Genomic DNA, 12,665 nt, shown 5'->3' on the forward strand with positions numbered 1-12,665 from the left:
GTTTTAATTTAGGTTAATTGCTTTCTCATCTGCTCTGTGTTATGTACACTGTAATTGTAAACAATTTGTTGTTCTCTGTCTCTGCAAAGCTTCATAAATGTGCTGATGCTTTTATTCTGTTTAGAAGCAGAGGTGTACAATTTCTTGTTCATTTATTTCATTATAGAACATGACTAAGGTACTTTCAAATCTAGTCACATTACTTGAGTTGCAGAAATAAAACAAAGTCGTCGAATTCGAAACTGGATTCAAAAGTTGTCTCGATCAGCGCTGCGTGAGTGGAGTCCTGATCCACCCACACAGTGCAGAGAAGGATATGTATAATAAATGAAGCTCATGAAACACTCATGGCTTGGATAATGAAGAAAAATCTATCTTTCAAAATGTGAACTGTAGTTCAAGTTTGCAAGGTTTATGCACTGAAATTGATCGTCTCTTACTCTGCATCATCTTTTTTTAAATCTTTTTTTGCACATGTTGAATGTTAATTTGCTATGGCTGTTTCATTTATCAGGTAAATGCATCACAGCAAGAGAGCAAGCTCCTTGAGGAATGTGACCTCTTGATAGAAATCATCCAGGAAAGACGACAAATTATTTCAGCGAAAATCAAGGAGGGAAAGGTATAGTACTGATGTGATAGTGATGTTACTTCGAATACTGAATTGTCCTGTCATTCCAAGCCATTAGATATTCACCTTCTAAGAGAACATAACAGGAGCCATAGCACATATGTATTTTTTTTTCTGGCAATGTGTATGTGTTGCACAGTAAGATCCAAAAAGGAAACTTACTCAGAACTTGTGACAGATGTGATAGGTTCAAGGTGCTCATCTGCAAGAGAAATATGTCATCAGTTAAAAGTGATGAATGGCAGTCATTGACCCATCAAATATACCACATTGTTGTGCACATTAATGGCTGTTTACACCAGCTAGGTATACAAAAATATCACATGTTAGCACCTTATTTTACTAATGAGGATCCATTTCCAATGCTTGTTTTTCAAAATAGAAGTCATGTTAAGTCAAATTCCAAAAACTGACTACCCAGCTAACTGAATGAGCTGGGTAATCTGCTAGATAGCTAGAAAATCATGAAATGATCATGACAGCCCAAACTGTGAATGTACACAACATTATGGCTACTGTCTGGAATGGTAAACGTGTTAATAATAAACATATGAATTTTATATAACTGTTCTATTGAATCCAAACAATGCCAGAACATTGTTTTGATATTGAATAATTATTTGGCCAACAGTCTAAATGCCCACTCCTGAAATGTAGGCCTATAGCTTATACAAGGCATGCGGTTGCTATGCATTTATTTAAATTGGCAATTATAATGTGTCATTTTACTTGGCCAGGGAAAACAATCTTAACTTACACAAAGGCGAATGTGTCTAGATGTTGCTAGTGTAATTATGCCAGTATTATGAAAGCACTGCTCTATATTAGACAATGCCTTGGGCAGTGTATGTTCTAGAACTTGGAAACCACCTGGTCAGAGAAAAATACAGAGACTGTCAAATACATTCTAATTTAAGGAAGACATAATTTCCTGAAGAAAAAAAAGCTGACATTTTAGATACGAGTCTGCCATGATGGTTTCAAACATGGCTGTTTCACAGTGCACTGAAAAAAATGTAATCTTTGGAAACCACCTTCAGTCCAGTAAAATTTCACTAAAACACAGAAGTAGCTGAAGTAAAGCCAAATGTTTGTGTCTATGAGTAATGTGAATATGTTCAGTGTGTTATTAGTACATTTTTAAAGGACAGATGGATCAGACTGCCATGCTGCTGTGAGTGCAAATAGCCAGATGAGCTCTGGCTTTCCTTCCCCCGAGCTGTTCCCATCTGCGCCAGCAGAGCTGCCATAGCACATGGGAGAGTTCACAGGCACAGCTTTCAGAATGCCTCAAGAGAGAATTGTATCATTTAGTATTCTGTTAAAAAGTGAAGGGATTTCATCTTGAAAATATTATAAAACAGCCATGCTCAGTCATTACAATCGTGCACTGGCAATCTGTGTCAGTATTCACTGCTGTCTAGTCCTTGCTTGTCTACCTGTCAATGCTAGTCTAAAAAGTGATCAAATAAAAAAGTTATTTAAACCCCACTCCATTTCTTACTGCATTTTTTCAGTCTGTTAGGCTTCGCAAACTGGCACAGCAGATTGGAAACTGCAAACAGTGCATTGAGCGTTCCTCTGCCCTCATCACGCAAGCCGAGCAGACACTCAAGGAGACCGACCACGCTCGTTTCTTGCAAACAGCCAAAAACATCTCAGAGAGGTAACCGCATACACAGTCCTCAGGCTTATAGAGTATATATTAAGTGTTAACTCAATTCTTATGATGTAAATTAAGTATTACGTATGTCTGATTCTAACTGGATCCGTAAGAACTAATTTTGAGTTCACACCCAGTATTTTAGTGTATACATTGGAATTAATGTATTCTAAAGGGTGTTAGGGTTGGTAATAGCAATGTGGCACAATGGTTGGGACCCACTGTGTCAGACCCCGGGATTTTGTGCAGACGACATACCCTTAAGAAATACCACATGCCTTTATCTAAAAAAGGCAGCTATGTAAGGTGGGCACAAATGTGTAATATTTTGAATTTAAAATACAACAGATCTTGAATTGGTGGATATTGTCCAAGATGAGTTATGAGACTGCAGAATTATGTAAACAGAAGGATGCAGCCAGCTAATTAATATACTGTTTGTATTGCAGGGTGTCCATGGCAACAGCATCCTCTCAGGTCCTGATTCCAGAAATCAACCTGAATGACACCTTTGACACATTTGCATTAGATTTCAGCAGGGAAAAGAAGATGCTGGAAAATCTTGATTACCTTACAGGTAAAGTGATTTGCTGTACTCACTGACACCGGAATGTCTCACTTCATTGGTTTTAAGAATATTAGAGTTGGGACCATATTCTGCATAATAGTAATCTGAGAGAGATGACTAACTTAGTAGACAAGACATAAAATGAGTTTGAAAATATCAAATATATTGGGAGTTCCAAATCAACTATTTTCCTCCGTTACAATGCAAGTAATAAAAAACAAATATATATGAAGTTACAAGCATATTGATGGATATTGTACTATATTGTTCTATACATGTACTATATTTTATATTATAGATTCTTCATTACAAATCATCATATACTGTATGTTAGCTAAAACTTATCACACTGCACTTCAAAATCAAGTTGTACTTAGAAAGCTTGCTTATAACATTTGCTTTTGAAAAATGCATTGGTTTATTTAATGATCTGATGATTTTGTTTTTTTCCAGAATCGATTAGATACACAACCATTTAAATAAGAAATCTTAAGTCCGAATATGCTCTGAGTGACGCATGTTGCCTCTCAGAGGAGTTTTGCTCTGCCAAACAGCAGTGTGTTGACATTTTTAGCACTGCGGGGCAACCTGGCAGCCCTAATGTCCGTGTGCTTTGATGTCATTAAATATTGACAGTTTAACTCTGTGTATCTGTCTAGTGGAAATGCAATGACTCACACATCGCTTGCAGGCCCTCCTCTGCCCTTCTAACGGTCCTGCCATTTGCCAGCATTGCTGGGCGATTGGACATGTGAGATCACGTGATTGGACTACCTGATATTGTGTGTGATTGGACATGTGACATCATATGTAATTGGACATACCTGATATCTTGTGAGCCAGCTGTGGGTTTGGTCCGACACCCCGGTGAAGGGTTTATCCGTATGCGATTTTTAGGTGCTTTCAGCATGAGGGCATGATGTGGCAGAGAGCTTGTGTGGATGGACAGCTAACTGAAAGGATTACAATGGCCTGCTTTCCCTTCGATTACAGAGGAAGAAGCAGCAATTCACCAAGTCCAAACTCAATTTGCCCTCATCTAGGGGGGCAACATCACAAAGAATGGGTCTCAATAGAACTCATTAAATTGCCTATACCGGATAGTTCATAATAGAGTTGTAAAGGAAGTACTCTAAAAGTATTTATTTTGAACCAAGTTATCACTTGAGCCACAATCCCATTCCCCAAAAAAAGAAAATGCTATTTCATTTTGATAGTATTGTAACTATGTTTTACAGTACGCATCTATTAAATGCATCCATATTTAATCAGATCAGTCAAGGCGTTTACACTAATGAAATTTGGTTCGTATTACATATGCCATATACATTGCTGACCTTTTGCAAATTCAGTGAATAATCGACATCATTGTCCTTTCGAATATGACTTGGTAATATTGAACCAACGTTGGATTGCCCTGTGGGATGTGCCTGTCATGAAATAGGACTCCGCTTCTCTCCCAGCACCAGACCCCCCTGGAATCCGGGAGGAGCTGTGCACTGCCTCGTACGACACCATCACCGTCCACTGGACGTCGGACGACGAGTTCAGCGTGGTTTCGTACGAGCTTCAGTACGCCATCTACACTGGACAAGCCAATGTTATCAGTGAGTAACGATGCACAGATGCAGTTCTGTGTTTTTCACTCCAATCCCTCTCAGCCTTTCTAGTAGGCCTCCGAGAGTGCATTTAGTGCTCACTACAGCCTGGATTCAGTTCCTAATGCATTTCATAAGGTATTACTATTGTGCCTATAAAAAAAATGCTGACAGATTATTATTCTTATTCATGTATTAATTTTACTCCTAGAGGAAAAGTGACTGTTATGCGAATGTGTTGGAACAGTTTATTTGCATAGAGGCCCAGAATAAGAACTCTTCCCCTTCAGTGAATCTGACACAGGACATTGCATTATCTCTGCTCTAAGTCTCTGGCTCCCAAGTCAACTGGGGCAGAATGTGAAGGCTGAGGCAGAGTGGATTACGAGCAGGCTGCAGATTACAGGCGGAGTGTTTTCCTACGGCTCACAGGGGGCTTCAAACCGACAGTTTTTCTGGCTAGCAGGGTCGCAGTGTGCTAAATAAAGCATTGTGCGCTTTGATTCCAGAACGCGCACGTTAACGCTATCGTCTGACGGATCATGTCAAGGGAGAAGAAGACATTCACTGCAGCATTGAAGTTATCAGCTCGCTAGAATTTCAGTGGGTCAATTAGGACGGAATGGGATTCCCTTAGGCTGCTGTGCAGCTATATATCCCATATGGGCTGTTATATATCCCATATTACATAAATATGAGATGTATGTACATATTCTCACTTGGTCTCTAAGTGTATAGATTGTTTGAGAGTGTAGTCATTTTTATATGCCTAAATTCTATGAAAGCAGTAGTGACATGTCAGTAGTAGAAGTCTAAGTACTGTATGGTTATAATATTAGGGATACTGGGATTTTTTTTTCTTTTTTAGCATCTTTGCCATGTTATCATATGGATACATCTCCAGTGCAATAGATATAATCATATACTTTGTAAAATTCTTATTGTTCCACTGTCTTTTTGGTGAAATACCAACAGTGGGCAAAAGGGAATGGTTGGTCTAATAATGCTGTGTCACTCCTAGTCTTTTGCAAACTCAAATCCAAGGCCATGAATCCAATCTTGTCACCATACTTGAACGTCTTTTAACTTTGGCTGGATATTGTCTTTGCAGTCCCATTTGTGGGACTGGATTTGTGGTTTTACAAATGTTGCGCTGCCACCATCTCCTTACAAAAAAATAAATATCAAAAATAATTGAGGTTGTATACAACTGGGAGATGGACAGCCAAGCTAATTTTGATCAGCCAAGCAAGACCACATATTCTGCAGTGCACACACCAACGGTTTCCTTAGCAACCGATCTTCAGACTGATTAATCCCTAGATATTGCCCACAGAGAACTGTGAAGCCACACTGCACCATTCTCACACATGACACAGGCTACAGAAAAAGAAGGCAACATACAAACAATGATGGAGAATCTGGCCTACTGAGACTGCATGGGGGGGAACACACTGAATATGAAGTGGCACAGTCACTGAAGTGGAAATGATGCCTTTTTATGTGCCCAGGAAACCGATGAAGGGAAACCATCGAATGAGCTGAATATTAAATTCAATATTGGGGTATATTTTGAAGTAAGCATATGGCAGGAAATATTCATGCACGTAGCATACTTTACACATTTCATAGCGCTTAGCGTTTACTGAGCCAACACCTTGCTCAAGGTTAAATTGGCTGTGTCATGACTGCAACTCAAAACTTCAGCCTTTAGCTACAAGTCACTTTGCCCGATGACTGTTGGACACCTTCGTCTCTACAATAGTTCTTTTAAGGTTGAATAATAATCTTGTGATAGTGCTCATTTAAAAAAAAATAAAAAATCAGGCATTTTCTGTTTGTACCTTTGATGTGTTGCAACTAGAATGGTTTGCTTGCTATGTATAGGGTAGCTAGGCAGCATTACCAAAAGGCATTCTTAATATATTAGACAATATCAATCACATCCAGCCCTGTGGATCCCCATATGACACAGTTCACCAAAAATATCCAGGAGTTAAACAGTTTAATAGCACTGTACAGCTCAACAAGTGCCACATCGTATTATCAGAAACGATCTTCATTTCCACAGAGTTTCCCAGGTGGATCGGATTACAGCTGTTAGCTCATTTCATTTTAGGACAAACAGTGCAGCTTTTTTGTATCCATTTCATTCTTCGGTTTTCAGATCCGATTAATAACAGGCCTTTATTTGGAGCCAGCATTTGAATAGAGCTTCAGCCCGAGACTCCTGGGAGGAAAAGGCTGTTAGGAAGGTCCAGCCTGATCTCCCTCTGTCAAACACACTTTGATTCATTAAGCAGTTTTATTTCCTCTGCCCTGGAACAATGTCATTCAGAACACTGGGACTACTTTAAAGACAAACAAGCCTTTAAGATGAGCAGGATTTAGCAAGCATTAGCATTAACTTTCGATGGTAAATGATTAGGGGCTGCTTGGTGGCTCTTCCTCTTAAAGCACTGGATTGGCCACCCGGTCTGATATCAAATCCGGGTCATGCCATTGTCGACCATGGCCATCAGCACCCTGGGACGACACACGAGTGCCTCTAGCATTACCCAGGGATGAAAGCATGTCAGTCAACTAGGATGATAGTGTTTCATCACGCACCAGCAACGCCCCCAAAAATGGGCCTGTTAAGAAAAGTGTCTTTTTCCAACACATCTGTGTGAGCTGAACTTGCAAACTGCAGTGTGATAATAGTTTGTGGATGACTTCACATGTTTGTCTGTACTCTGAAGAATTAATAACAGAGGTTGTGGGAATGAGTGCTGACAAAAATATAAGCGGACATTCCAAGAATTAGTAATTGAAAAAATAAAACAGAAGAGGCTTATATAAAATAGGCAATCTAAAAAATACTTAATGCCATAGTGATCTTGACTTGTATTGTTGACAGCATATCAAATGAAATAATAATAATTATTTTTGGAAATATTTTAGATGAGCTAAATGTATCAAATAAATGACTGTTGAATGACTGCGTGGTTAAATGTGCTTTTGCTAGCATAAGTAAATGGACCTCTCCTTTACCGCATTCCTCCTTGCACAGGTCTGTGTAATTCAGCCGATAGCTGGATGATCGTGCCCAACATCAAACAGAATCACTACACAGTGCACGGCCTGCAGAGTGGCACCAAATATATATTCATCGTCAAGGCGATCAACCAGGCCGGGAGCCGCAGCAGCGAGCCGGGTACGCTGAAGACCAACAGTGAGTGTCACTGTCCTTACAGGACAGTTCTCCTGGTCCACACAACTGCTGTGTGCTGTCACATGTAATGAGATGGAATGCATTATCAGGATCGGGGCAAATTTAAATTCACTGGGGCGACATAGCTCAGGAGGTAAGACCGATTGTCTGGCAGTCGGAGGGTTGCCGGTTCAAACCCCGCCCTGGGCGTGTTGAAGTGTCCTTGAGCAAGACACCTAACCCCTAACTGCTCTGGCGAATGAGAGGCATCAATTGTAAAGCGCTTTGGATAAAAGCGCTATATAAATGCAGTCCATTTACCATTGCTCTATTCAGGAAGTAATCTGGCTAAAAACCGGCAAATATTCATTGAGTATTTTACAATGTATTCATTGAATTTCATTTCATTTCCTAAATGTACTGAACTGAAATAGAAGCGAGCATAACCCTGTTCATTAATGTGCCCATCGGAACCGAAGGTTCTACTCCTGGCCCCAGAGGCCTACAGTCTGATGTATTTTTCAGCTGGAGATCTCCTCAAACAGCATTTTGTCCCAATTCTCACCCAATCAAAGGCTCCAAATAATTCATTATGGAGACCAGAAACTGACTTTCCTGTGGAGACCACTGTAATAAGATGATTTATTTATTTTTTTGTTTCAACATAAATGCGCACATGCTGAACCTATTTCACATGACACCTGAATTTAATGCGTGATTTATGTAAATATGAGTAATTCCAAGGATTGTTGTAATGTGACTAAAAAAACCATGACATAGGCTCTATATATTTACACGTTTATATGCGTTTCTTGTCGATTTCAGGCCAACCGTTCAAGCTAGACCCGAAGACAGCCCACAGGAAGCTGAAGGTGTCACATGACAATCTGACAGTGGAGCGTGATGAGACTTCCTCCAAAAAGAGCCATGCGCAGGACCGTTTCACCAGCCAGGGGAACTACGGGGTCACGGGCAACGTGTACATTGACAGCGGCAGGCACTACTGGGAGGCACTGATTGGAGGAAGCACATGGTATGAGAAAAGTGGGATCATCGTCCCCAGCAAGCAGACCACCATCAGTGAGAGCTGTTAGTATGGCACAAAGTGGCACTATGGTAGTCAGCAGTACCCTTCACCATCTATTTAGCTTTCTCTTGTCAGCTGTCCCTCACCTCAACTACCTTGCCTTGACTGTCCAATACCAGAGTACGGAAAAACTCCAGCAGAGTGACCGGTGTACAGAAACACAGCAGTCAGCAATGCCAATGCACCCAGGGAGCATTTTTTAAACATTATTGTGCATGCATATGCACAGTACTGCAAAAGATAATTTGAACTGAATTCTGGAAATTTCTCTCTCAACCCACATGTAACGTTAAATTATATCCATGTCATGCATGGGTGTAACTGTGCCACTAAATGTTGGTTTAGTGGGATGTGATATATGACTTTCAACAAGAGCTTTCTGAAAATTTACCCTACAGCCAACTAGGTCACTTTATTTTATTGCTAATCATTCAAGTCAGTGTTTCTTCTACTTCAATGTGCCATTTAATCTTTCCAATGGGAATCTTCATTGACTATATTTTTCTCATTGTTAAATTTGTAGATGCATGCTATGCACACTGGGTAATAGTGGCTGCCTCATCAGGGGAAATCATACGTGTTGTTCTTGCAATATTCAGCAGTACGCGGTTGGCATGGCCTACAATTCATGTGGTTACTATTATAATTACTATTGCGATTATTATTAATTTGCAGGTACGCGGTGGGCGTGGCCTACAAGTCGGCGCCAAAACACGAGTGGGTGGGGAAGAACTCGGCCTCGTGGGTGCTGAGCCGCTGCAACAACACCTGGGTGGTGCGGCACAACGGCAAGGAGGAGTCCATCGAGCCCTCCCCCCACCTGCGGCGCGTGGGCGTGCTGCTGGACTACGACACCGGCTCCCTGGCCTTCTACGACGCCGTCGGCTCGCAGCTCCTCTACGCCTTCGACGTCTCCTTCGCCCAGCCCATCTGCCCCGTCTTCAACGTGTGGAACAAGTGCTTGACCATCCTGACAGGGCTGCCCATCCCCGACCACCTGGAGGCCGCTGACCTGCAGGATTAGAGGTCATGCCTCAACGGCAAACGAAAAGGAAAGGGCCCGGGGAGACACAAAATGGTCGTCTTTCGCTAGGTGTCTGATATGACTTTCATCCGGTTTGCTGTATGAAAATAGGGGGGAAAGCCATGGCTTTAAAAATTGTATATTATTCAATGTGAAATTAATAGTGATTAATTATTTATGAAAACATTGATTTCAGAATATTGTAGTTGTTATTTTTTTTTAATTGTAATGTTTTGCACGTGTTATTGTTTACTAATATATTTATGCCTAGGCCATTTTGTGAAGATAATGTGTATAACATTTTAAAATGACCTAACTTTTAAAATGGTTTTTCTAATCTGAAATGATCAAAGCTCACTTATGTTTCAATTTTTTTTTTCTCAACAATTTTCATCTACAAGTTAATGTAATAATCACTGGGTCTTGGTGAATCTGAAAGATGTAGCGCATGATACTATAGAAAACAGCCATGTTATTTCTATAAGACTCCGTTGTTGTTTTTTTTTCTGTTCTAGGGTGAAATAAAATAACTCTTTGATACATTGTTTTTAATCGCCAAATCATGCAGTATTGTTAAATATTCACTGAATTAATTAGCCCCTTCTAGTCCGGTACCATGCTCTGAAAATCCCAAAAAAGTTACGGTAAATGTACCCAGAACTTTTTTTTTTTTCCCCTCGTCCAGTCCATTGTCAGTTTGTCCAGCAGCATTGTAGGAACCTTCAGACCTTATTCAGCTATTTTTTTTTTTTTAGTTAGTTTTTGCTTGTTTGTTTGTTAAACTTAAAAAATCATGTTGATTGTCATCAATGTCATTTTCACCAGGAAAGTTGGCAGTTTTCAATGCTTAGCATCAGAATATTATTCTCATTTTTTTTACATTTCTTCTCGAAGAAATGCCTCTACTGTTTTTTCACTAAAGAAATTCAAAATTGTTCTTAACATAATCACAGTGAAATAGGACAGTAGCCAGAATGCTCCCACACATTCTAGACATTTTTTTTTTGTACTGCCCCATCTGGATTTGAACTTTAAAACTATTTGGATAAATAGGAGAAACAATTGGTTTGTTCTGTGTGTTGCAATCATGAGAATAACCTCTTTCCAACAGGGAGTGGTGATGTAGTTAAGTGGTATTCTTTTTTTATGATTCACCATGATTTTTTAATTGTTATGTATATAAAAAGGGAACATGAGTTGTTTCCTTTTGTCATTTATCATGTATCATGTGCGTAGTCTCTGCTATCCTGCCTGTGCGTTTTATCCTGAGGGACAAAATGGGTGTGAGACAGTGAAATGGAACATTTGTGTCCTTTGAACTGATAAGGTTGCCTGTCTTGCTCGGTCTGCATTTTAAAAGGTCACAGACAACCACGGAAGCAGAGGATCTACACTACGATGTTTTAACTGCTGGGTACTCTGGAGCACAAAGACAATGAATCACTAATGGACCGATCGAGGATTTCTCCCCAAGACGTTGATTGTGAAATTGCAGTGTTTCTTTTCACTACACATTGATACTTGATGTTACATAGCTTTTGCACCTTAGTTGCTTAGCTTTGATTTGTAAGTAAGGAAATTGCAATGATTAGCAGTATACGCTTTTGAGGTTGTGGAATAAAAAAAAAAATTGCAGTGTTCTTTTCATGGAAAGAACCCTCTGGAAAGTACCGTCTGGATGTGAGAATCAGCGAGTTGGAGTAATTCCCAGATGATAGAAAGCTAAGATCATTTTCCCCTTTTGTGTTATTTTTTTATGTTTCACATTGTATTCAGGTTAGGAATGAATGGTTGGAGTTTCAGAGAAAAGAGAGACAATACGCCTGTGTTACTGTGTTTTTTTTTTTTTTTTTCCTGGTGCAGTATATTTGTGAAAGGTAAAATAAAATAATATGGTCTAACATATTTCATAATGTTATTATTTACCAAATGACTGAACTTCATTACCCCATTTCTGCTTATGTGAAAATACATTTAAAAGTATGAGTGGGTTAAGAGACTACCATAGTTCTATGGTGAAGGAGCTGGAGCTGAAACCAGAATCTAAATTGTTATTATTTAAAAATGTTAGGCATCGAACAGATGCTTTTATACACAGACTTACACAGATTGCTTTCTTTGTATATAGTACCGCTCAATATTTACTGATGAAATTCAGGTTAAATACCTTACTCAATGGTACAACAGCAGTGTACACATGAATTTACCTTACAATCTTGGAGTTCCAAGCCCAGTTCCCTCACCATCCTGCTACAATGCAGCAGGCATCTCACACACCAGAGCATGATAGATCTTGGCACATATTTGGTCATTTGCCATAAGAAATGGAAGCTTGGTACAGCTAATTGCATTGAGGTTTTTTCTTTCCATAATCTAGTACCACTATTGAACTCCTCTGTTTTCTTGATGTTTTTTCTTTAAATAAGCAGCCTAAAACCAGCAAGAGTAAGTGGGAAAGAAATCATCTTCTGTTTGTAAGATTTCCAGTTCCAGCTTTAGATTTACTCCTTCCTGGTTCTGTTCCTTCCTGAAACAACTATTTACACTGAATTGTACCTAATATTAGTCAACAAGCTGTGGAATTATCCTGAGAACTTCCTGAGATGACAAGCTGGCTTCCTGTAGCCCTTGCTGCTTTTGTATTGCTACTCAAGGTCAATAGTGTGAACCATACATTTGACTTTACTCACCGCAACCAGCACAAAGAAGCCCACCAAATTCCCACCCATATACCCTTCCTGATGTTCCACAAATAGAAAGAAAGAAATGACAAAAGCAAACTGTGGGTCTATGTCAAGCCTGTCAGTAACCTAGCCTACCTTTTAAACTGCTGTGAATTTGTCCTGAGCACTAAAAACAAATGCTTTGATCTGTAGGCAAATCACCCACAACTCATTAAAT

General features: G+C 39.7%; 1 protein-coding gene across 3 annotated transcripts in view; it reads left to right on the plus strand.

Moving 5' to 3' along the window:
• Positions 1-11,665, plus strand: part of LOC135250991 (E3 ubiquitin-protein ligase Midline-1-like) — a 56,384-nt gene extending 44,719 nt beyond the window's left edge. For all 3 annotated transcript variants that reach the window (XM_064327907.1, XM_064327906.1, XM_064327905.1), the window contains exons 4-10: positions 515-622; positions 2,149-2,297; positions 2,744-2,871; positions 4,326-4,469; positions 7,513-7,674; positions 8,479-8,686; positions 9,416-11,665. In XM_064327907.1, coding sequence (XP_064183977.1) covers positions 515-622; positions 2,149-2,297; positions 2,744-2,871; positions 4,326-4,469; positions 7,513-7,674; positions 8,479-8,686; positions 9,416-9,764 — 1,248 coding nt within the window. In that variant the 3' untranslated portion in view covers positions 9,765-11,665. The remainder of the gene's footprint in view (positions 1-514; positions 623-2,148; positions 2,298-2,743; positions 2,872-4,325; positions 4,470-7,512; positions 7,675-8,478; positions 8,687-9,415) is intronic.
• Positions 11,666-12,665: the final 1,000 nt, after the last annotated feature.

The sequence above is a fragment of the Anguilla rostrata genome, chromosome 3 (assembly GCF_018555375.3).
Source record: "Anguilla rostrata isolate EN2019 chromosome 3, ASM1855537v3, whole genome shotgun sequence".
NCBI classification, from domain to species: Eukaryota; Metazoa; Chordata; class Actinopteri; order Anguilliformes; family Anguillidae; genus Anguilla; species Anguilla rostrata.